Source organism: Terrapene carolina, unplaced genomic scaffold, assembly GCF_002925995.2.
Source record: "Terrapene carolina triunguis isolate 2854851 unplaced genomic scaffold, T_m_triunguis-2.0 Scaffold192, whole genome shotgun sequence".
Classification (NCBI taxonomy): domain Eukaryota; kingdom Metazoa; phylum Chordata; order Testudines; family Emydidae; genus Terrapene; species Terrapene triunguis.
The window spans coordinates 6,819,912-6,846,318 of NW_020664543.1; the positions used below are offsets into that span (position 1 = coordinate 6,819,912).

At 37.2% G+C, this 26,407-nt stretch overlaps 1 protein-coding gene across 1 annotated transcript in view; it reads right to left on the reverse strand.

The window, feature by feature from the left end:
• Positions 1-26,407, reverse strand: part of CEP112 (centrosomal protein 112) — a 297,346-nt gene that overhangs the window by 123,843 nt on the left and 147,096 nt on the right. The window contains exon 20 of the mRNA XM_029912219.1: positions 6,822-7,004. Coding sequence (XP_029768079.1) covers positions 6,822-7,004 — 183 coding nt within the window. The remainder of the gene's footprint in view (positions 1-6,821; positions 7,005-26,407) is intronic.

Genomic DNA, 26,407 nt, shown 5'->3' on the forward strand with positions numbered 1-26,407 from the left:
TTATAAAATGACAATTATGGTCCAATAAAAACTGGCCAATTTACATCTTCAAATTCACATGATATAAACAGGAAGTCCATTATTCTGTAAAGAACTCCAGCTCAGGATCAAGGTGATGTACTAGTCATGTGATGTACTAGTTTCTATGGCAACTACTTTCCTTTTTCTACATATTGTGGATACAGTACAAAGTATAGTGAATTCTTTAGTACGCCAGTTTAACATTTTTAATGAGCAAATTGTAATTTACACATTTTGCTGCTTTTCAAAATTTTCTCTAGTAAAGTATAGTAATTATTTAAATTAATTTTGAGCACCCAGAAGTGTGCTAGGTGCTACACAGAAGCAGGAAAAACCACTGTTCCTGCCCTGAACATATCACAGTCTAAATTCAAACATGATGTAACAGGTAATGGTCATAAATAGACCAAAAATGGGGAAGGGGAAAGGGAACAACAAGCTGACAATCATAACACTACACAGTCACTTATTAAGGAGCACACACATTCTGATGGTTCCATCAAATAAGGGGGGGGAGAGGATTGTTTGTAGCCTGTTGAACAGATTTTGGGAGGGCATCTAATAAATAGGGGGCAGCCTAGAAGAAGGTACAGAGACAAGAATGATAGAAAAGCAACTGATGTGACAAAACTGGTTTCATTTGAGGAGTAAAGAGGAGCAGCACATAGGAGACTAAGGCCCTGATCCTGCAATGAATTCCCCGTGGGCAGATCCCTGATCCTGAGCTAAGGCCCACTGGCCCCAATGGGGCTCCATGTAGCTGCAGCTCCCACACAGAGCTCATTGAAGGATTGGGGCCTAAATTTGAACTCTACCTCTGTTCAACAGTAGAGGCTTATTGTTAGATCTTTTGTCTGTGTCAATAAGCTCCATCCAAACTTCAGCCCTCGGCCTAGAGTGATACACATCAGGAGAAAACTTGTGTATGTCCTGGAACAAACACTGGTGAAGTATCTAAATTAGCAATCCTGTTAGCCAAAAGGTGGTAAATGGCAATCAATTAACACGTGGTACCATGTAGCCAAAAACTTCAGTTTTAGACAAGGCCTAAACGACAGCTATTGGTTGCTGAGCCCTTTTTAAAATCTGGCCCTGAGCCTCCATGCAACAGCCAAGGTAATTGGAACAAACATATATATGAATTCAGACTGAGACCGCCACCTGCCTAATGGTCTGCAGGACAAGGCTGTACAGCACAGAACAAATCTTCTCATATCTAAGATGTTTTCTGATTGATAGAGGAGCACAGAGAATCTAGAAAAAGAGTCAGTTATCTGCTCAAAACAGTTTTATAGCAGTGATTCTCGCTCTTTTTCATAGAGTCATAGAGTTTAAGGTGAGAATGGACCACCAGATCATCCAGTCTGAGTTCCTGCATGCCACGGGGCACCAACACCGGCACACCAAAGCCCAAAGTGGAAATGAGACCCACAAGAGACTAAGCTACTATGTGCCACAGACAGCGAGCAAGACAGACCAACGAGCACCATTGATCAAAGCTCCTGCAATGCAGGGAAATGATTAAATGGGATATACCCATTTGTAGTCCACATTTTAATGTAGGGATTGTCTTGTGAACCAGATGTCCTCTAAGATGTAACTGTGTGAACCACCTCCCATCAAATGGACAATGGAAAAAAATCCCTGTGCAAACTACAGTAATTATTTACAGTACAAAGAAATAGATGGGGAAATATTTGATTATTTTTGACTTCTTTTAATGAAATTTTGTAGGAGAAAGGAAACAGAAGAAGGAACAATCAGCACCTATCTGCAGACTACCAGCAAGTGCTTCACATACCAAAGTCTGAGAACCCCTGGTTTACAGCATGAGACTCTCTCACATCTTTTCTTCTTCATTTGAAGTATACATCTGGTTCTTATACTTAAGGGATTACTACTATAGCACCGGAGAGTTATCAGTCTATTCATATATATGTTCATATAGTTTTGTTTTTTAACAACAACAACAAAAAGGCTACAAAACAGAATTTTTTTACCTTTTCTCTAGCTGATAAAAGGCCTTCATCATATAATAATGTTATTTCAGGAAGGCTGCATACATTGGAAGAGACAATATTTTGGGGGGAGGGGTGTCCTTTATTTAAGTTGTTATTATTTATACAGCACCCTAAACTTAAGCAGCATTTTATTAGACATAAAATAATCACGTTGTCAGGCTCAAACAACATACAGTCTAACTCGGAAAAAAATAAATGCAGAGCAACAGTTTCAGTGTGGGAGAGAGTTGAAAGATCATTTGTTCGGAGTCCAATGTAGGAAGAATTTAGGGGAGAAGTGGCTTTAAAGGAAAGAAACAGAGAGAGAGCTCAGAAGACAAGAGGCTGCCCCATACGTAGGGGGGCACCACAGAAGGCCTTGTAAATCTGCAAATGGCAAAATGGGACAAAGGGAGGAGTAAGGACAGGCATTGGGAAAAGTGCAGAAAGCAACAGAGGGAGTGGGAAGACGTAGAAACCGAGATTTAGGCAGAAGTGAAATACCTTAGTCATTCTTCCTACCCACCCTAGCCCATTTCTGCTTTTATGATGTCTTTCATATATGCTGTGTTTAGACTTGCACACCTACAGAACTAATCTGTTATTCTTTTTTCCTGGCAACTGATGGGCTGGAGACTAACAAACCTCTAAATTATGGCTACATTTATTTTATTGCAACCCAATGTTTTGAATAATTTTAATATACTATTTTATTGTGTTTAAGTTAATATTACAGTGACAAATGGTGATGAATTGTGCTTCAGTGTTTAAATTATTCTTGACCCAGTTACAAATGGAAGAAAATGGTGGACCTGCACATTATCACCTGGCAACCGAAAGTGGAAAAAGACTTCAGTTTCCTCAGCTCCCTTTTTCACAACATGACAGTAAAGCAAAGCATTCAGTTTGAAGTTAAGTGGGGGTGTTCCTTTTCTCCCTACCCAAAAGGTCAAACAGCCAAGGAACAAGCATTAAAAGTATATAACTTTATACAGCAGCTGGAACTCTGCAATGTTAGAGATGGTAAGGGTATATGTCATAAGCTGGGGAAAGGGTGACAATTTGATCAAAGAAGATTGTGCAGTTGGTATATCTATGGTAGCTTGGTTGGGACTAGATATTAAGATTCCTAACCTCATTATCCAATCTAGCCTACTGAGGCAGAAGATAGCGTAGAATATTTCCTTTTTTAGAAACAACTTGTTTCTATGAAATATGATTTATTATTTTCTACTATCAGAAGAGTTTTGTTTCTGAAAATCTCATTTTCTACCAAGAATTAATACAATGTGTTGTGAAAGAAAATATACACTGAATATTTTTTTTAAATGAACAATAAACCACATTTTGGAAAATTTACTTACGGTATCTGTAAGGAAATTCTGAACAATATCCAGAATCAAAGATAAAATTGAAATGCTAAACTAAAAACACAATTTTAATGAAATATATGTATTATAATGTTTTCCCTTAAAAATATAGAACTTTGGATTTAAAATTATATATACTTTTTAAATCTAAAGTTCTATATTTTAAGGGAAAGCATTATTTTAACAACAACAACATTTTTTGCAGCTCACAGAAAATACAGGATTTAAAGAAAAAGATTATAAGAACACAGTATGGTACACAAGCCTTCAGGCTCTTTTGACTTTTATTGACCCATATGTCATTTTACTCCTCCTCAAACATGACAACCTTAGGTGATAAAAGCAAAGAAACCCTTTTGAAAAGATATTATTTGAGTACTAAAATGGAATGTAAATGCCACATAAAAATGAAAGTAACTGACCAACAATATAAAACATGCTATCCCTTTAAATCAATATGCTTTACCTAATACCATGCTGAATTTATAATACAAGAACCAAAAGTTGTAATTTTCTTCTTAATTAGAATCTATAGACCCACCTAAAATCTTAACTAATTCGGGAGACAACACTTTTTATTGACCAGTGAAGTGTTAATATAGATTCACATCTAAAATTGTCCCTCTATTTTGTACAGTATCTTTCACCATAGCTGAAGATCTGACTGAACTTGGATACCTTGGAAATGCAATAAAAATAGAACAAATCTTTTCAGTAATTTTGCAGAATACATTATTTTCCAGAGATCCATCAAACTGTCAGTCATTGGTAATGTGGTAAAAGCATCTATTTTAAAAATATGCCGCTTTACATAAGGAAAACTGGTACTTTTACACAACCCAGCAATCATGGAACAGCTAGATTCTCCAGACCAAAAGATGCAAGAGATTACCAATTTTTGGATATTCTGATTATTATTAAAACTATATGAAATATCTAGCAGTTGCACTTTTCGTTTAGCTAAACAAAATGGCCTCTTCTGCTGTGTTGAAGCAGGTTCATAGTAACGTAGAGAAACTAAAGACATTACAATCTACAAATATGATTCCATTTTACGATTTTATGAAAAAGTCATATCCATATAATTTACTTATCCCTGTAGCATCTTAGTTTAGAATTGTTTCATAAAGATGCTGTACATCAGTCCCATAATAGTCCAAAAACATGTATTTTGGGAGCAAAAACGCAGTGCCGGAAAAAGACAATAAATGGCAGTATTCAAAATTCCACTGAAGACACTGGGAAGTAATTTTAAATACATATTATCCCCACTACAAAGTCAAATGTAAATTTTAAATACCTATATATTTTATAGATGAAGGCATTAACATTTATCAAATTAACATTTGATTTATTCACCAAACTAAATAAATGTATCTTTAAAAGTGGTAACAATGATCAGACAGATGATTTTTCTCCTTTTGTTAGAAACAGCTGCCCTAGTCAAGGCAAACGTATATTCTCTCTTTACTAATACTGCCATGACAGCAGCGCTCATATTGTAGAGATATTCAAAAGAAAAAGAGTTTTAAAAGACTAATTTTTTTTGCCATTACTATTTCAACTCTCCATTGTTTAACATATCACTTGTGATAGCATCAGCATTTCATTTTAAATAACGCGCTCTCCCAAACTCCATGATGCCAACCTTTGCCACGAGTGAGCCACAATCTAACTAAATAGGTAGGACAAACACATAGGACATCTCAAGATTCTTTCGGAATTTACTATTCAAGGGTTACATTCCTGTCGTATCTACACACAACAGCGTAATGGTAATGAATTACTGTAGGTACGTTACACAATCCTGCATATTTATAAAACTGATTTTTATACTTAGTGATATGAACACATCCTGTATTCACAGTAAGTACTGAACTTCTTGGTATTCAGACAAATGCCACTGCTTGACAATACAGTGTTAGGGGTCCAACTGAGAGAATGATACGACTTCAAAGGGATACTCGCAAAGTAACTATATAGTTAAGTGCCAAAAGACTGGTTCCTTTAATTACTTAAGTTTTTTATTCATCATCAAAATAAGTGGAAAAAAGGATAATGTTTAATTCTGCTGCAGTCTTCTGAATTTCCTGTTACTGAGCATGCCCACAGAGTCCCTCCCTGTTTTACATGGAAAACAATAATGGTACAAATGGAATAAATCAATATTGTTTCTGTAAAATATTTCCCCCCATAGACTGTTGTTTATCATGTATATTTATATTTACTCAGTAGTTGATTCTATGGATAATTAATCTTTCAAATATAAAAAAAGAAATTAAGAATTAAATCCTTAATTTCATTTAGTTACAATATATAGTATAGGTGAGAAAGAAATATAAGCAATCCTAACAAAAGTTAAAATGAAAAGGACTTATTGTCAGGGTCTTACATCATGTGGGGAAGAAGCTGATGCGCGGAGACCATATGATGGTTATACCTTCCATACAAAAACGCCCATTTTGATATAAAATAATCAATTAATGATAAGTAATTCTAATGCAGATCAGTAAAGTAAAAATTATTGTCCCTTTGTTCATTTAAATAAATGTTCTACTCTGAAATCATCCTGTATTTTTAAATGTATTCACTGCAGGCCTTTTATAACATATACTCTTAGAAAAATACACCATACACACACACACCCATAAACACACCCTCACAAAATAAACAGAAAAACTCCCACATACATCCAATAAGATTTTTTGAACTGAAACTAATAAAGATCATTTTTCATGCTGACAGTGCACATTTCATCCATAAGTTTGAAGAGTCAAATGCTACCACAGCTGGGGGTTATTCTGCCAAATGGCTTCCAACAGTGACCATAGAGATGGAGGATGGGAGGGGTGCGTATGTGTGTGTAGGAAAATAGCAAACCTGATGGGAAGCAAACCAAAACCCAAATCATCTTATCACTGATTATCTGACATATGCAATCAAACACACAATGAATACATGGAATACAAAATTATTGAGAAATAAAGTCAGATCTTGAAAACAAGCAATTTGTGGGTTACCTGCAGAGATTTAAACAAAAAAGCATATGAATGAATTAGATATATTTCATAGGGATTTATCCAGGGAGGAGGAAAGGAGGGGTGAGTGTGGGGGTTGGAGGGGAATAGATACCTTTTTTCTTAAACAAATCCATCATGAAAGAAAATGAGACAAGATTATAAATAAGAGGCCGAGTTATAGCGCACCATGGGATTTTTAATCTGGCTACCTGTGGTTTTTGCAGTTAAAGCTTTATTCAGCAGTGGGGGGTGGGGGGTGGAAAAAAGAAAAAAAAAATCACATTTATATGTCAGTTTCGCAAATGATCAAACAGCGTGCATTATCAACAATGCTGGAAAACGGGAAACGCTTATTATTATATATATATTTTTAATAAGCATACGGCTTTTCAAATGTTATTGATCATTACCTGTGCATCTCGTTTCCTGCATTCTTGCGTTTTATTCTCGTGCTCCGTCATGGCAGCGCGGAGCTGTTTTTCCAGTTTTTCAATTTCCCGTTCGTGATCTCGGACCAGGCAATCCTTCTCTGTGTTGTGCTGCTGGAATAGGTGCGTCTTCTCCTGTTCATGCTCCAGCTTCAGCTCTACTATCTGATTGGACAATGAGGAGTACAGTTCATCAATAGAACATCCTTGTCGTCATGACAACTCGTCTACAGCTTAATTTCCCCCCCTAATTTCATCAAGTTGGCAATTTTATTTTTACGTCATTATTACCTCACCTTTTTAAAACGACATTTGGCTTGAAAGAATTCCTCCAAATAATTTTAACATTCAAGACAACTAAGCAAATCCAGTGCATCCTTACCCAATTTGTTGGTACAAATGAGGGAACGTTTAAAAAAAAAAAATCATTGTCGCATTCTGTGTATGTCCCGAAGTATCCTGCTGTTGCTAATCAGCAATGGTAAGGATTATAAATGGTTAAATCAGTCTGCTCTCCTCTTCATTTAAGTATACACACACACACACAAAAAGCAGCAATTAAATCTTTTAAAGATTTCTTTATGATTTCCAGAATCAAAGCTCTTACTTCAATAATCATCTGGGTTATTGTATATACAGTTGTCTTTTTAAAACAATGATAAAAAAGCAAAGCTCTATTATCTCGTTGTCAGCTACGGTATACCAACATAAACAGATGTATGTGTTCCAGAAGGGGACCTGCTGTGCTGCGGGCTTGCACCATGATTTCATAAAGAGCATTCTATTCTCAGGATCCTTTCCCAGTCCACACCACACTGGATACTGTGACCTTGGCCAGTCTTAGCCTCTCCCTGCTAGACTGAATGGCAGCCCGAGACCAAGGGCCTGGTTGCCGCAGCTTTGATACTAATCCTCCCAGACTGTGCACAATGGCACCCTACCTGGCCTGCAAACTATAGCCAGCTAGGCTGCCTTTGAAGCAGGTGATGAATAGGGGACTGCAGGAAGCCAGCTTCCCTAGTGAACTCCAGGCCACACAGCTGCTAAGAACAGTCACTTGGATTTTTCTTCAGTTTTGGTGGATTTCAGGGAGAGAAAAAAACGCCGTTATCAAGAATATGTTGGGTTATTTTCAGCGTGAGAATCCTTCTTCAAAAAAGCTAACAGTAGGAGTCTGCTCAAAATCGATCTTGTTTGTGTAAGGAAAGCGCCCAGGCACCTGATCTTAAAGCTATAGCATTCAATTCTGGAAACATGCATTCTGCATCAACGTTAGCTGTTTCGTGATTTTTGTTTTGTTTTATTTTTGTTCCGTTTCAAAACCATTCTTGCAAATTGCTGATCAGTGTATTATGAATTTAAAATTAAAATCTGTTTTCAACTCTGGAGCGCTCTGATATATCCTGGGGTGCGTTTCATTATCAGAAAAGGCACAAGCAAAAGAGAGATTTTAATATTTTAAATGTGTCTGCATCTTTTAGTAAAAATAAAGAGCTCATTAACCCATGGGTGCAATCCCAGAAGGAGTTTAAAAAAACATTAAGCATATATTATGTGTACTTGACTTGGAATCATTATACAAAGTGCTTTAAGTCAGCCTTGTGTCAAAAGTTTGTGTACATGCTATTTTCTTTTCAAACTCTGTGACTATCTGTGCCCTTAGTCTCTTTAAATGATACAGTTGTTCTTACTTCCTAAAATTTATTACTATCCAGTGTTTGTCTGAATTTTAGAAAAATGAAGTTATTTTACATTTTAAAAGTTATGCAAATACATAACTGACACCTGATGAGAAATTACAATTGCAAGAGAGACCTTTATATGTCTATTCACATATCTGTTTTCCTTTATTACTTCTAGATTTCTCAGACAGCCAATTAATTTAGCTTTTTTAGTTTTGTTTTTTCCACTTCTCCCAGCAAGCCACAGGAATAGATGGCCACATCCCCATTTGTGATTGTACTAAAATGGTAACTATAATGAAGTCAGTTTTTCCCCCCAAAACCACACATTTCTTGATTTACTATATTTATATTATGCCTGTAAGATCCTTTAAACATTTTTTTTAGAAAGAATTGTCCCTCGTATGTACAGTAGGGGTGTCTTGGAGCAATAATACAGTTTCAGATATAGAAACAATGTGGGTGTGAGGAGAGTCACATTTTATAAAAAGCAATTTTGTTGCCAAAAACTTCCAAGAGCAAATAAACTCCCTGTAATTCTGATTTTTATTTATTTTTAAAAAAGCTTAAAACTGTAGGAAGTTCTCAGATCTACCTAATACCCTTTAATAAATAATAATAATTATTGCATACTTGCAAGGAAATATAAGTTTCATTAGCAACTAAATGTACTTCCTTGTACTTTGTTTTGATTATGACTTATAATATGAAGTGAATAATTGAACAGCTATTTTACTGCACAAGTGGATCCCCCTTGATCGCCCTGTTCTCCTAAACATATTAAGACTTTGGTTACACTACCAGTGCTACTCCATCCCTCCTCCCCTCTTATCTCTCTTTTTTTAATTTTGAAGTTTTTATTCATAAAAATGGAGATTTAATCTATACCAGCAAGAACAAGAACAAGAACACCATACTGTTTTTCAGCAATAACCCAACTCCCTCACAAGATAAACTGCTTGAAAACTGTATTAATGCTTCATAAACCAGCATGGGGTTCCTACCACTATGTAGTTTATCTCAGTAGAAGGAGATCTTTATTTCTTCTTTCTAATATTGGGTCCTTTCCTTCGAGGCACTGAGCACATCCTATGAAGGGTACAGCACACTCAAGTCCTTCAGAAGTTCTACGGGTGTTGAGGGGTCTCTGCACCTCAAAGGAAGTGTTCCACATTTCAGGGTATTGAACCCTGACTACAATATAATGTCAGGTCAAAGCATGAACAACAATTAACTGGTAATTTCAATAGACTCTTCTTATTTTTACAAAATATTCTGACAATTGAGTAGAGGATACGGAGCTGATGGTGCCATGCACTGCAGATAAACAAGCAACAGAGAATGACACAAAAACTATAGAAGTGGACATCATCTGAAGAAAGACTATAATATGAGAAAAATCAGAGGCTAAGGGAAACATGTCATAGATCACAAATTTCTAGAGGAGATGGACTATAGGAATTGAGGGAACTGAGGTAAGTGCCCTGTCACCGCATTCATATTTAATTACATTACATACAATATTGCACAGATGCTTCCCTATTTTCCCCCAAAATTATCATCACATTACATTACTTGCTAGTAACTGGAGTTCTCTGAATAAATGGTCTCTACACGCCTGAATTCTTACTCTGTGATACCCAGTTTTTGTTTAATAACTCCCATTTGTCGGCATGTTAAACACCGGACGTGTGAAATCCTGGCCCCACCGTAGTCAGTGGCAAAACTCAAAATGACTACAACAGAGTCAGGATTTCACCCTATACTTTTTAATCTTTGTTCACTGGTTAAAATTTAACAATAGTTCCCTATCCCAACTTGCCAGAGAAGGGGAAGGGAGAAAAAAGGAAGCAACTCTTAAGTACCAACCTATTACTAAAGATTAATCTAATAATTGTGACAAGTCATCTATTAATCACCGAAATAAAAATTTATTGTTAACCCTAAAACACAGTATGTGACCATCTTAGGCAACAATTCAGGGCATTGACAAACATTGCTACTTATCAGAGGTGATCGAATACAGTGGATGAGAACTGTACTCATTACACTTGGGGATATTGTGGAACAGTCTCTTAAGAGGAGAGTTTGCCTAATAAAGGTAATTTCTTGGCCTTTGTCTACACTAGGAACATTTTGGAAAAAACTCCCACAACTGCTAGCACTCACTCAAGTGAACTGGTCTCAGCAAGCTTAGAAGCTCTAGGGTAGACAGCTTGCTGGCTGCAGAGAATGTTTTCAGCATTATGTACATTGGAAAGCAGAAGTCACGGAGCTCCTACTGCCACTACCAATGATGGATGTTTAAAAAAAATATCCCTAGTGTAAACAAGATCTTCCACAGGTTTTGCTTTGACGACTCATAAACTGTACTTAGGCTTTTCCCAGAAAAGTTAAGCTCATGAATAAGTGGGAACTGTAAAATGATTTTCAAAACCACAATGGGAGGGAATTGGAGTAAGTTACGTGTCTAAGTGCCTTTTCGAAAACCTATTGCTGTCACAATAAAGATTTCATATTGAAGTATGAAAATTCACTTAAATCAACAGTTCACAACTGAGGAAATAATAAAAATACTGTATATCATGATCTGTCTATATATAAAATAGGATTTTTCTAACTATTGTAAATATATTAACTTTATTTATGAAAATATTGTGAGCTTGTCTCTCCCTAAAATAAAAGTTAATGGTATTTGGCACATCCGTAGAGTTTCCCATGAGGTTCTCAAGGGGAACACAAACATAGAAGAATTCAGCTTTACAACTGCTACCTGAGGTAAGTATAATTACCCCCAAATTACTGAATATGGAAAAAGAGGCACAAGGGTCATACAGGTAGTCTGTGACAGAGCCAGACTCAGACATCAGTCCTGGTAGTGAAACCCCACACATCTGAAACACAGGCCATTAATTTAGATACCTAAATAGGGATTTTCTTAAATTTTTTTTTTTTTTTAATATATATGTGCTTCACTACACACATAGAATCATAGATTATTAGGGTTGGAAAGGACCTCAGGAGGTCATCTAGTCCAACCCGCTGCTCAAAGCAGGACCAATTCCCAACTAAACCCCCAAATCCCTAAATGGCCCCCTCAAGGATTGAACTCACAACCCTGGGTTTAGCAGGCCAATGCTCAAACCACTGAGCTATCCCTCCCCTATCACATGAAGTGTGATATCTCAAAAGCTGTACACCCTTGTGTATGTTGTTTGTGTACACACACTCATTTATATAAAATATTCACATAAACATGTACAGTCTGAGTGGGTACATACATGATGGTTTGGTGTATTATAAAGATTTTATCAGTAGGCGTTTCACATGATTGCATTTCGTAGGGCTGGGGAATCCAACAGCGAGTTATACAGGTCATCCTAAACTAGTGACAACGAAGTCTTTATATCAAACTACATCATTGTGTAGTGTGCACGTAGCACATAGAAGCTCTGTAGTCAATCTTACGAAAGTTTTAGAGACTTTTAAAATATTTTATTGGGGGTTTCATTTTAATTCCTTAATTTGTAAATCAAGTTCCTTACTTACCATCACTCCAATTGTACAGGGCTCCGAAGGGACTCATAAAAAGATTTAACAAAAGTATAACATTTCTGTTCTATAGCAAAAAACATATATGTTATTTAAACTCTAATATTTTCTGCCTTGTAGACTTAGAAACTGTGTTTCGCTAGAAAGCTAGAAATTTCATCTTTCTAATGATACAAAGCTCCCATTTTTAATCCAACAAAATGCCAGATATTGGACTTTAAACCCGTCACTGGTAGAGGACTGAATAATGCCCATCATGGACTCTCACTCAGTATAACTTTTTTTGGTTGGGATAGGTGTATATATGTGTGGAGGGGAGAATTCTTCATTTGCAGGGGGAAATAGTTACATTTTTGTAGCAGATTAGTTTAAAGATAAACATACGGTCTTTTAAAACTGCTCAAAGGTTAGGAATCAGCGTTGGCAATTTCCCAGAAAAAATAATTTCAGACAGGGCACTGGTAAATACTGGTTTAAACCCAGTATAAATCAGAAAACTGGGAAAAAATAAAATTATTATTAGAAGATCCTAATGAAAATTACTGAGAAATATTTAGCAATTCAGTAATAGTTTTGCAGAATATCTAATATTTAAATAATATTGAAAACTGAAATGAGTTCTGACACGAATAACTTCCTTGACAAAATACCAAACCACAAGATATATAGACATTCCAATGTTCAGTATTATATTACATATATTAGAATTACCCCTATTGCAGTTTCACTTTTTGCAACCCCAAATTAATCTCCAAATCTACTGCTTTATGTAACCACAATTTGAATTAAACTAAACCTAAATATAATGTGGTGTACATTAATTAAACAATTTTTAACATAGAAAATGCCTCAAACTGGGATTAACCATGATTTTACCTAGTAAAAGCCACCTCTGATAAATACCATGCCAACCTTGTTTGGAATGTTAGGAATAAGGAGGGGAGATGAACTTAGTGGGCAGAGGGCAAATGAGGCAGTAAAAAAAATGCATGATTATAGAAGCATATGATAAATAAATATCAGTTGGTTCTGGAATATATTACACAGCAGCCCCACCATGACCACATATATACATCATGTATAAAACAAACATACAGTTGTTACATGTTTTACCTGACATTTTACTGCAGTGCCCACCTGTCTAATCAACATTACCCAGTTTTCCTGTATTTTCCCCTATGAAGTACAGGAAATAATCATGCTTCCACTGCTAGGTAGAGGTATTCTCTAAAAAATATTAGTTGTTCTGTATAGGTGCACTTCAGATGAACTGAACTGCACTACATCATCACGTACAGTCCGAGTGGGTATGTACATGAGCTGTCATGAAGGCCATCAGTTGCCCAACGCACAGAACAGAACCATTTGCCCCTCATTTCACATTTAGGCTGCTGAAGCCACCTTGTTAAATGGTATACCTAAAGAGATGCAATGTTGTTGCAGCCATGTTGGTCCCAGGATATTAGAGACACAAGATGAGTGAGGTAATATCTTTTATTGGACCAACTTCTGATGGTGAAAGAGACAAGCATTCGAGTTACACAGAGCTCTTCTTCCAGACCTGCTCCAATGCCTGTCTCTTTCATCAACAGAAGTTAGTCCAATAAAAGATATTACCTCATTCATCTTGTCTCTCTAACAGCTAAAGAGACACATTTTTATTCACAAAGACCCTACAGAAATCAGTTATAGGTTTTTTAATATACTTTTCTGCCTGCCTGCCTTGATGTCCTCCTGTGGTGAGTGAATTTTCAGAACTGCTTTCATTCCCCAATGTATTGGTCAGGCCATGGGTATTGAAGCTGTCTCTCCCTGTGTTACATGACATCAATATAATGCTGTGTTGAGAGTTCAAAGAGGCCACATACACCCTCTGTCTCAAACCCAGTTTGCTGCTGCCCCTTGACAGTCAATGCAGCCATGCGGTCTGTGAACAGAAATCCTAGTTGTTTCCTTTGACACACTGTACACTAACTTATTGAAACTCTCTGTACTTAGAATGTTGCTGTACCAAACTTACTATGCACATTTGCACTATCTTTGTTTAGAGGCTGAGCTGGGGATCTTGCAAGAGCACTGAGAGAATTGGACTGGCTTTACTATGTTACAGTCTAAGTTATTAATATTCATACAAAGATTGATTGAATACAAGGAGGTGCCCTCCACTTGCTCCTTAGCATGATGTTAACTTAATGTCTATTAGCTCTGTCTGTGAAGTTGAGCTATATTATGAGGCCAAGTGTAAAGCTGATATTTATTCTTGAAGAAACTATTCCTGAATATAGTCTGGACAGCTGTCATTCATGTGTTAGTTAGGATGGCTTAAAGGGAAAGTTTGTGTTTCCTGGATGAATTTATTAACTGCAAATTTATGCAGCTTATTGCTGATTAAAAAAAAATGAAAGTCTTCGTTAACTCTTTCATTGAGTCCTTGTAAGGCACTGAACTATGCTTTAATGCTCGTATTCTGTAGATAAGGAGGAAGGAACAAAGCTGATTACACAGTGACAACATCCCAGATAACCAAGCCAACACAGCCAAATACAACCCCAAAGACCACCACCATATAACAGGAAAAATATTATGCATGTACTAGTAACCATTGGATTGCAAATTACTATAAATAAAAGGAGTATTCTGCATATAATGTACAGTTCACACAAGGACTGAAATGCTATCCTACAAGCCCACTAACATATTTCAAAGAGGCCTTTGCCAATGTTTTCCCCACTCACCACTGGATAGAAGAGACCATTCAAAAATGAGGGAGAAGAAACAAAGAGCAGAATGTAGTTCAGGAGGGGGTGCAAAATCTATGCTGTAGAAAATCATAAGGCCTAATTTTGAACTCATCTAAAAAACAGCTGGCATGTCTTTTGTGCCCAGACTTTAATTTAGAGCAAGGCTGCAGGAAAAAAAGTTTATAGTACTATAACAGACAGCAAATCCTGAGGGTGTTTAAATCCTTTTGGTGACCCAGGGACATATAGGCCTGCTTAACCATTGCAAAGCCACAGGAGTAATGTCTGTGTGTCCAAGAGGCCTTCACCAAGGTTTTCCTCATTTGTTACACCATAGGTAAACACCTGAAGGAACTGGGAATTACTGTATTACATAATAATGGATTCCAATTAAATATACACAACTCTTGTAAAGCACATGTCAATCAATGTTACTGCATAAAGTATAATTTAGTCCATAAAACAGCTCAGTCCAAATACTGGAACAACATAAATAGGCGTGGTCAGACCTGTTCACAATAATGGCCTAGTGGAAAAATGGTGTTGCCAGTCTTAGCACTGGATCAATGCCTCCTCTGCTAAGACATAGTCTACTGGTCTCAGTTTGCAAAGCATTAAGCTTGCATGTTTCCCAACTACTTAATAAAGAATATCCATTTATAATAGAAAGGGTTCGTTGTGCTTTATGTTTAGCATTGTATGTTAATGAGCTCAGTAATCTGGATTTTTTTGTGCTTTTTAAAAAAAATATGAATAAACAAATCTACATTTGATTAAAGCAGCCAATGGGCACATACAATTCAGTTGGTCCCAGTGGGCACATACAGTCCAAGCCACCTCCCCATTCTGCCTCTGTGGCATGCATGATAGTCCTCCCCTTGCAACAGAGCTATCAAAGAGATGACATTTCCAGGGGAAGCTTGTGGCAATAGATTATGTGTGGGGAGGAGGTGCTGTTCATAAATTTAATAGCCTTAATCTACATATAATTTTGAATTAAATTACAAATTGCTCTGAATTCTCTTTTTATTTTTCAGATTTTCTTGAGCACTTTCCTCTTCCTGCACAAACTGCCAGAGGAACAGCAAGTAATGTAAACTAATGCTTACCTCTCTCTCTCCACCTCTGTTTACTCTTCTTCACACTTATTCCTCTACAATAAAAGTTCTTCAAAAGTGTTCATGTCTGTTTTTTAATTTTAATTTGTGTTCTGAATATGCGAGCACGTAGTACTGCATTTTTTGCAGCAAAATTATCATCATTTCTCTCTGCCTGTAAAATAGGTGCTATTGTTCCCAGGAAACCAACCATAAAGAGCTTAAATGAAAATCACTGTATAAGAGCTAGGTATAATATATTATTATTAATAATAGAGAGAGAAGGGAAAAATTATAACTAGAAAGTATAAAACACTTTCAGGATTTAACTAAAATAGCATTTCTATACATAAAAAGTCATGATATTATAGCTAATTCAGCCCCTTCCAGGTTTATAGTGAAGTCCCAGATAGATAAATTAGTGGGCAGTTGATGCAGTCATAGGCATACATTTATTTACCATTTGCTTTCCCAGCACATTATTTTTACATGCACATTTACACACCCACATAATAGCTGATAAATTATGTATATTACAAACAAAAAATACATTAAAAGAACATTATTAAGGTTGCAAAGTCAAGCCCTCAAAAGTTAGGAAATGTCTGACTTAAGGTTGCCTGTGCAACTTTAATTAGCATCCCCCTTGGACATGTGCATGATGATACAGTCTTTAATTACATGTTCAGAGATTATTTTTCCATAGGACCTCTGCCTCATTCAATGCACAGGTGAGACCTATTCTGGGGATGAATCAGGGTTGCGTAGTAAAGGAGACCTGGTCATTTGTTGCAGAAGTTGGAAGACATGCAGTGATGGAGGCATGGGATTGCAGGAAGAGAAAGGATGGTCTCCTGGTTAAGAAAGTTGAATACTACCCTAGGAATTGGACTATATCCCGGCCTCTGGCAAAGTTCCTGTGTGAAGTTTTCACAGGTGGTCACTAATAGCGTGTTCCTCATTTTTCGGGTGCTCAACCTTAGACCGGGAGGTCCGACTGCCAGAAGTGCTGAGCACTCACAGCCAGGGGCGCCGGAATAGGGAGGGTCAGGGGACCATGGCCCTTCCACTTTTTGAAAGTGGACGGGCCTAGCTCGTCCACTTCTCGCAAGGCACTCACTGTCCCTGCTCCTCCTCTTCCCCCTGAGGCCCCGCCTCTTAAATATATGAGTGCTATGTAATGTGAAGTACTCTGAAAAATCTGGTCCTAGTCATCTCAAACTGGACTCCCAAAATTAGTAGAAACATTTGACTGTAATCTCTTGTGACTTCATCTTGTGACAGGCCTGTTGTGAAGCATTCAGATACTGTAGTGATGAGTACCATACAAAAGCCTATGAGGAAATTAATAATTCTATCTTCAGAGTAGGCTGTTAATAATTTGTAGTAAATAAGGGTCACATATTGAACAGTCAGGAGAAAACAAAATATTGAAAAGCTGCTCATTAAATTAGCACTGTCCATCCTGTGCACTGAATGAGGCAGGGTTCCTGTGGAAAAAAATAGTATGTGACCATGTAATCAAAGACTATCATAATGCATATGCACTGACACTTTTTTAAAACTTCTTTTTACTAACTAATTCAGCACTTCTCTGCATCCCTTTCTCTAGTTTATCTAACTTATGCAAGTTAATGTCATGCCTTTTAGTGAGAGAATGCACCTCATTTATTTCAACTCAACCTACTCCTTTGACTTTCTGCACATTTTAAAGTAAGGAATGTTCATGGGCTGGCAGAATTCTTTTACAGATGTCATTTTGAACATGCTACTTGGGTACACGTACACACGCGCATGCACGCACACACACACAATTATATAGCAAAGCTTTCATCAAGATGTCCTGTTTCTTTCCTGTTTGACTAAATGGAACAAAAAGACAATTCTAATTATTCCTTCAAAAGTTCTATAGAAGTCGGAAACCAACAACAAAAGTAGCATGAAAGGATTTCCTGAAATATGAAGAGATTCTTTAACAATCAGGTAATACTTTTTCTTGCTTTCCACTTTACTACATAAGTGTGAAACTCTTACCATTATAGAATGGTTCCAGCTCAGTTAAAAAAAAAAAAAAGACGAATACTGTTCAAACTAACCATGCAGAGGATGTCCATAAATGTGCAAATGACTCTATTTCACTATGGCAACAGTTCTCAAAATTTTTTTACAGTATAGTCCACATTTTAAAAGAAAGATTGTGAACGGGAGAGAAAAAGTCCATGAAACAAAACATCCAGTTGGCAACTACAATAATTAAACAATTGCTTACATTGAAAAGTAAAAGTATCTAATATAGTCACAGTTTCTAGTATTGCAATTTAACAACTGGAAAAAAAGGAGTTGGGGACCAACAATGTGTGACCAACCAGATCTCCAAGGACCACCAGTAAGTGTTCCATTGACTAGCAGAGGCCCATGCACCACAGTTGTGAAACTCTGCTCTATATAAAGTCTTTGAGTGAAAGTTGCACCTGTGCACAATGCCTCTGCACCACTTAAGGCCTATTTTGAGGAATATGGGACGTAAATGGTGCAACTTGAGTTGTTTCTCTGCATAGGAGTAAGTTTCACCCTATATGCACTGCCTTTATGATGTGGCGGTTAATTAAAATATGATAGACTGAAGTGCAAAAGATTACAGTATGTGGGTCTATGTAAAATTCAGAAAACTAGTTGGAAAATACACTGGAGTGGGAAGATATAGATAAGGTAAGAAAACTTACAAGAAATTTTGATCTGGGAGAAGCAAATCCACAATATGAAATAATAATTTAGAGCCTCCACAGATCAATCTGACAAAGGGGAAAACATTTTTTTTACCTATTTTTTATTTTCATTATTATCTAAATTGAGAGAAATCTTTTGAGAGGTGTAAGATCCTGGGGTAAAACAAAAGGGGAAATTATTCTTTAAATGAAGAGACAGTGAACCAATGTAATTAAAAACTATAATAAAGATACAAGTACGAGCTAATTTTACATTGCATCTGTTTTTTGCAAAAGTTATGAAGGTTAGGCTTGGTCCTCAGGTTTTCTGGCACGTTAGCTACATGGCCCTTGCTGTTGTAAAGTTTGGGCGTGTCTGCTTTCAAGTATCTGTGGCTCATACTGGAGATGCTTTCAGCAAAGACAATTAACTGGTAGTTAAATATGCTTTATTTCTATTTTTTTTTTAAAAAAAGCTTCTTTCCTGTGCTGAAGGTCCCTTGAAGCCTGACCATAGACACTGCAACCATTTCAAAGGCAGGAAAGGCTGTGGTCTTCTCTGTGGCGTCCAGTGCCTTTGAAGTACCCATGACAGCTGCTCCCAGCAGACAGGAACTGGGGGGGAGGGGGGAATTAATATACTGTACTTTCAAATCCACCCACTGTAAGTAGAACAAAGCTGAGCTAAAGTATATTTCTTTAAAAAACACCAATTTCTCTCTACTGAGAGTTCCCTCAGCAGATACTTCAAAAGAGAGTGACACTGTGAATCAGCTGAAGCTGAAACCAAGAACGATGTGTGGCTGAGACTAAACATTGCAGGTTCCTAGGATTTCTCCTAAATTCTTTACTAATTTTAAGAAATTAAAGTGAATTAAAAATTAAATAAAACATACAGGTATTATTTTTAAATGCCTACAAATTACATTCCAAATCAAAAAAAGAAAGAAAGAATCATCCCAAAATTGGAAACCTTTCTTTTGTAAGCAAAATTAAAAACTCCAGAGTATGCAAATTCTAGGAGATACTAGCATATCCCATATGCAGGAAAATTGGGCTTCCAGCCTCAATAAGAGGCAGATCCTGTAATCCTTAAGCATTTGTGTTGTCCTTACTCACAGTACTAGTCTCTTTGAAATCAATAATCAATGGGATTACTTGTAGAAGTAAGGACAGCTACTCATTTACGATAAGGTTGCAAGACCAGGCCCTATGTGCTCAAGTTGCTAGACAGTCAAAATGTATTTTTAATTTTTGTGTGTCAATTCCATTTCATAATAGCAATCAGACACTTGAGGCACAACATTTCAAAGCAATTATTTCATTTTTCAGATACTCAAGTTATTTAGATTTTGGCCTGTTATCTTATTATATGACCTGACGCATGCTATAATCATGTATCTTATTGCTCAAACAAGCAGTCAACTTTAATCGATATTTGGAAATATAGCTATTAATTCCTAAACAATGACAAAAGATATATGTCCAATAAAACAAAGCAAGGGGAAGGCTGCTTTGAAAAATGGTACAGAATCTCTCCTGACTCTAAATAAAGAATAACACAGAGGCACGAAAAGTTGGCACCATTAAAAGGAAATTTTAAAGGGTCTGAAAGAACAGAGTTCTCGATACAATATAACCACATAGAAGTAGCCTTGTATTATTAGCAGAAAGGACAACACAAAAAGAACATAGTATCCAATGACAAACTATCACAATCTATGGTAGAGATCACCAATTTTTCATGTTTGCGTGGTTTTAAGGAATATTTAAGTGAAATCTGAACAGATACAACAGAGAAAGCTAGTAGGGGATAAAAATGATACATTTGAATATTCTACTGATGGTCTAGTAGCTTGATGCTTACTACACCCTTTCCTTAGGTTTCAGTGATGTTACATAAAACATAGATGTTCTTTTGATATAACAAAAATAGCAGTGAGGCAAAACAAAATTAAACAACACAAGACCTCCTCCTAAAGGATAATATTCAACTTGCTGTTTACCCCAGTACTGGTATTGCTACAGAAAGTAATTTAAAAGATTAACTAGAAAATAGTTTTAAATACCGAACTTACTTCTTGTAAGTTTTTCTTCTTTTAACTTGAGTTTTTACTTTTGTGACCCAGGTATCCAAAAGCCCTGAATATTGGAAGCATTGAGGTACAAGATAAGAAATTGCTCACTGGTTTTTCAAACCATGACATTTTTAAGAATGACTGTTTTCCTTTGAAGTATGACAGAAACAGTCAAGGATTTGTCAGTGAAACATATTTACGCCTTTGGTATTTCCAGCCGTGTACATCAAGAGAAAAAATTACCATTGGTCTCAAGTAACAGTAATGTGGTAACATCAGTTTAACTTTTGGCAAACTGCAGATTAGCATACAGTACTACAGATTACGTTCTTAAAGCTATGGAAACACAATCTGTGTGAGCATTAAATGCATATTTTCCTTGCAACTTTTAAGAACCGTGCACAGGGGGAGTCTGGAGAATTACATATGGCAGAGTTCACCAGGCATGTGACACTAAACTGATAGGAACCAAGTGTAAAAGAAAACTGCACCAATTTTTGCTAAACACAATGTTCTGAAAGGCCACATGCTAAGAAGTGTCTATACCCACATCTATAATGCAAAAAAAAAGTCTCTCCAGCTCCTTTATGTCACTCTGATGGTGTAAAGAGGTCATTATAATTGCTGAAACCCCCAAAGAATATCCATGTCCTGGTTGAGCAGATCTACTGGAAAGGATCTATACCAAACACCTGTAGCAATCACATCTGATGTAAGGAGGATGTTGGGAGAAGAGAGCATAGTTATTCTTGGCTGAGCATAAGTTGGAGCAGTTAGTCCTCACACTGCCCTCATTTACACTGGGGGCCAGGCAGGCCCCTTGGACAGATTGCAAAGGTGGCAAGAAACAACAGGGGGCTTAAAGCCACCTTTGGCCCCTATTCTATTCCTGTGATGAGGAGAGCTGTGGATGAACATAGAATCTGCCCCAAAATGTTCATTTAAAAAAAAAAAAAAAGTCAAGTATCTTTGGCATTTCTGAGCTACTTTATTGAAGAGCAATTTACTAACATTAGCATATCAGAATCCATGTATAGGATTATGAACTAATTCCCCCCATTTTAATATGAACTTTAAAATGGAATCTAAAGAACAATTTAAATTAGTAAATGATTAATTTACAATCTGATTGCTAAACCAGTATGAAAGCAAGATTAACTCAGGTCTGCAGTGTCTGAAACTGGACTCCAATATTACTACTGCAGAAAATAACGTTGCCTTTTACCAAGATGTCACACAGCCAGTTTTAGGCTAAATAATGAAAATAGTAAAAAAATGGGGTACCCACTATGAAAGATCTCTGTTCTTTTTCCCAACCTATTTAAAAAATTAATGATCTTATGATCTGATATTTAAATATTGCTTTCCATCCCCAGGTGCTTATAAACAAAGGACCCAGTCCATTAAACACTTACTGCTGAGCATAGTGCTCTTTACTTGAAGAAACCAGCACACTCAGTAATGCAGGATTAGTTCCAAAACCATACATATTACCTCAGAAAGCACTTCGACAACCACTGAACTGCAACTCACTCTAGAGTCAAATGTGACAACTGTTCAAGCAGCGCCCAGCAACATCATACAACTACTTAAAGACAGAAAGTGATCACAGACTTAGGGTACGTCTTCACTACCCGCCGTATCGGCGGGTAGCAATCGATTTATCTGGGATCGATATATTGCATCTCGTTAAGACGCGATATATCGATCCCCAAACGCGCTCACCGTCGACTCCGGAACTCCACCAGAGCAGTAGCGCAGTCGACGAGGGAGCCGTGGCCGTCAATCCCGCGCCGTCTGGACCCCAGGTAATTCGATCCAAAATACTTCAACTTCAGCTACGCTATTCGCGTAGCTGAAGTTGCGTATCTTGGATCGATCCCCCCCCTAGTGTAGACCAGCCCTTAGAGTAACATGGTATAACACTCTCTCCCCGTTTTTATGACATACTCTCTTGGCCTATAAAAGCGAAGTAGTAAAAATAATCTTCACGCTAGTTAATAACGAAACCATTTTAACTGGGAAACACAGAACTTCGGGATTTTGTTTTGACTTTTAGATCAAGGTTTTTAAGATCTTCAGATTATTCTTAGAGTTGACTTAGAACTTTGTCATAAGATAAAAGTAGTAATTTAAAGTCAGCAGACCAAATGTCCTTTGCCACCCAACTGTATCAGTGGTCCCGGAAACCTCATGTTAGTTCATCTTACAAAAGGCAAAGTATGTACCTTAAACAGCTACCAAGATGAGGTATAGGCTTCACTCTCCCAAGACGACTCTACTATAGATGGAGCACAGTAGCAATAACTATCTAATCATAACTGCAAAATTAGATAAGGCATCCAGATTATTACAGTATGTCAAACTACCACATAACACCAAAGCTTGAATTCAAACATGACCTTGTACTAAAGCAATTCCGTCTGACAATACAACACAATCTTCTTTACTTTTGTGAGAAAAATGATCTGCTACTTCTTGTGCTCCTGAAGATTTTGATTTACTACACATAGCCTGGTTGCTGCTGTACAGAGTTTCATCTTAGTCTATATACACTAATTTACTCCATCCCTAGGCTTTGGTGCATGCAACTTTCTTGCTATCTTATTTATTTCTGTAATCTCCTTAACCATCGGATCACTAATCCACTAATGCAAGTAACCTCTGCAATGGTCTTTCCATGTGTAAGAAACAAAAACTTATTCCCATGCTCTACTAGCAATATGGTAAACATATTAGTGCTCCCTAGCCATTTACTACACGTAGCTTTTACTTAATTATGATGGACAGGAATCATAACTATGCTCTTATTGATGGGCTCTGTACACACAGGAGTCCAACTTTGGAATTAAAAAAAAAGTGGAACCCTGACTATTCATGAATCATTGGTAAAACAAAAATGGGAGACTCATAGGTATTTATAGCTATAATTGTTCCAATGTGACAATATAAAGCCTTAATACCTGCATATTACTATAGTTACATTATGTGTCAGTCAAACCCTTCACAGTATACATACATGACTGGTAACCATGACAATTCTGTGTGGGGATGTGTCAGACTCTGATTTGAAACCATCTAATCTCTTTAATTCAATTTACCTTCAAAGTGACATATCACAAGCATTATTGTCCCACCCAAGCTCTGGAGAGGACCCTCTTTCAGGACCTAGTAAAGCTATCCCATCCCTTAACTGCTCAACCCAGAGACCCTTCTAGATATAGTGAGGCAACCCAAATATCATAGAATCATAGCACTGGAAAGGACCTCAAGGGGTCATCTAGTCCAGTCCCCTGCACTCATGGCAGGACTAAGTATTATCTAGACCATCCCTGACAGGTGTTTGTCTAACCTGCTTTTAAAAATCCCCAATGATGGAGATTCCAGAATCTCCCTAGCCAATTTATTCCAGTGTTTAACCACCCTGACAGTTAGGAAGCTTTTCCTAATATCCAATCTAAACCTCCCTTGTTGCAGTTTAAGCCCATTGCTTCTTGTCCTATCCTCAGAGGTTAAGAAATACAATTTTTCTCCCTCCCCCTTGTAATAATCTTTTACGTACTTGAAAACTGTTATCATGTCCCCTCTCTGTCTTCTCTTTTCCAGACTAAACAAACCCAATTTTTTCAATTTTCCCTCATATGTCATGTTTTCTAGACCTTTACTCATTTTTGTCTCTCTTCTCTGGATTCTCTCCAATTTGTCCACATCCTTCCTGAAATGTGGCACCCAGAACTGGACACAGTACTCCAGTTGAGGCCTAATCAGCGCTGAGTATAGCGGAAGAATTACTTCTTGTGTCTTGCTTACTCCTGCTAATACATCCCAGAAGGATGTTCGCTTTCTTTGCAACAGCGTTACATTGTTGACTCATATTTAGCTTGTGGTCCACTATGACCCCCAGATCCCTTTCTGGAGTACTCCTTCCTAGGCAGTCATTTCCCATTTTGTATGGGTGCAACTGATTGTTCCTTCCTATGTGGAGTATTTTGCATGTGTCCTTACTGAATGTCATCCTATTTACTTCAGACCATTTCTCCAGTTTGTCCAGATCATTTTGAATTTTAATCCTATCTTCCAAAGCACTTGCAACCCCTCCCAGCTTGGTATCGTCTGCAAACTTTATAAGTGTACTCTCTATGCCATTATCTAAATTATTGATGAAGATATTGAACAGAACTGGACCCAGAACTGATCCCTGCGGGACCCCACTCGTTATGTCCTTCCAGCATGACTGTGAACCACTGATAACTACTTTCTGGGAACGGTTTTCCAACCAGTTTTGCACCCACCGTATAGTAGCTCCATCTAGGTTGCATTTCCTTAGTTTGTTTATAAGAAGGTCATGCAAGACACTATCAAAAGCTTTACTAAAGTCATGATATACCACGTCTACCGCTTCCCGCCTATCCACAAGGTTAGGTTATCCCTATCAATGAAAGCTATCAAGTTGGTTTGACACTATTTGTTTTTGACAAATCTGTGCTGTCACTTATCACCTTATTATCTTCTAGATGTTTGCAAGTTGATTGCTAAATTATTTGCTCCATTATCTTTCTAGGTACAGAAGTTAAGCTGACTGGTCTGTAATTCCCCGGGTTGTGCTTATTTCCCTTCTTATAGATTGGCACTATATTTGCCCTTTTCCAGTCATCTGGAATCTCTCCAGTCTTCCATGACTTTTCAAAGATAATCGCTAATGGCTCAGATATCTCCTCAGTCAGCTCCTTGAGTATTCTAGGATGCATTTCATGAGGCCCTGGTGACTTGAAGACATCTAATTTGTCTAAGTAATTTTTAACTTGTTCTTTCCCTATTTTAGCCTCTTCTGATCCCACCTCATTTTCACTGGTATTCACTATGTTAGACGTCCGATCACCACCAAACTTCTTGGTGAAAACCGAAACAAAGAGGTCATTAAGCACCTCTGCTGTTTCCACATTTTCTGTTATTATTTCCCACCCCCCCATTGAGTAACGGGCCTACCCTGTCCTTGGTCTTCCTCTTGCTTCTAATGTACTTGTAAAATGTTTTCTTGTTACCCTTTATGTCTCTAGCTAGTTTGATCTTGTTTTGTGCCTTGGCCTTTCCAATTTTGTCCCTACATACTTGTGTTAGTTCTTTATATTCAACCTTTGTAATTTGACCTAGTTTCCACTTTTTGTAGGACTCTTTTTTGATTTTTAGATCATTGAAGATCTCCTGGTTAAGCCAGGGTGGTCTCTTCCCATACTTCCGAGGGCTGAATGTGTTCCCTCTGCAATACTTCCTGCTCATGCTAGCCTGGAGACACAATTCTGGGCAGGGAACTGAATCTAGGTTTCCCTCACGGAAATACAAACTTGTATTGGCCCAAAAATCTAGATAATGGATTACATGCAGCTTATGGAGCTATCATATCATTGCTATAAATCAGAAAGAAGTCCTTTATTTAGAAGATAATAATGCTGCTGCAGCCCATAAGATGGCTTCATCCTTTCAGCCCCCAAAAAGTGTTACTGAAGAGCCATAGTAGTTGTGAAAGGGAAAGGAACAGAAATATAAGAAGCTTCCTACAATAAGCAGAAGCAAGCTATTGCATCCTGCAAGCCAGAGAGCTACTGTAACTGCCTATCAAAATTAAGCACTGAAAAAGCTTATTACATCTTTAAAATGATAATCTATCAAAACCACTTAAATAAGAATCTTTTCTAAAAACATAGTTTGTGCCAAA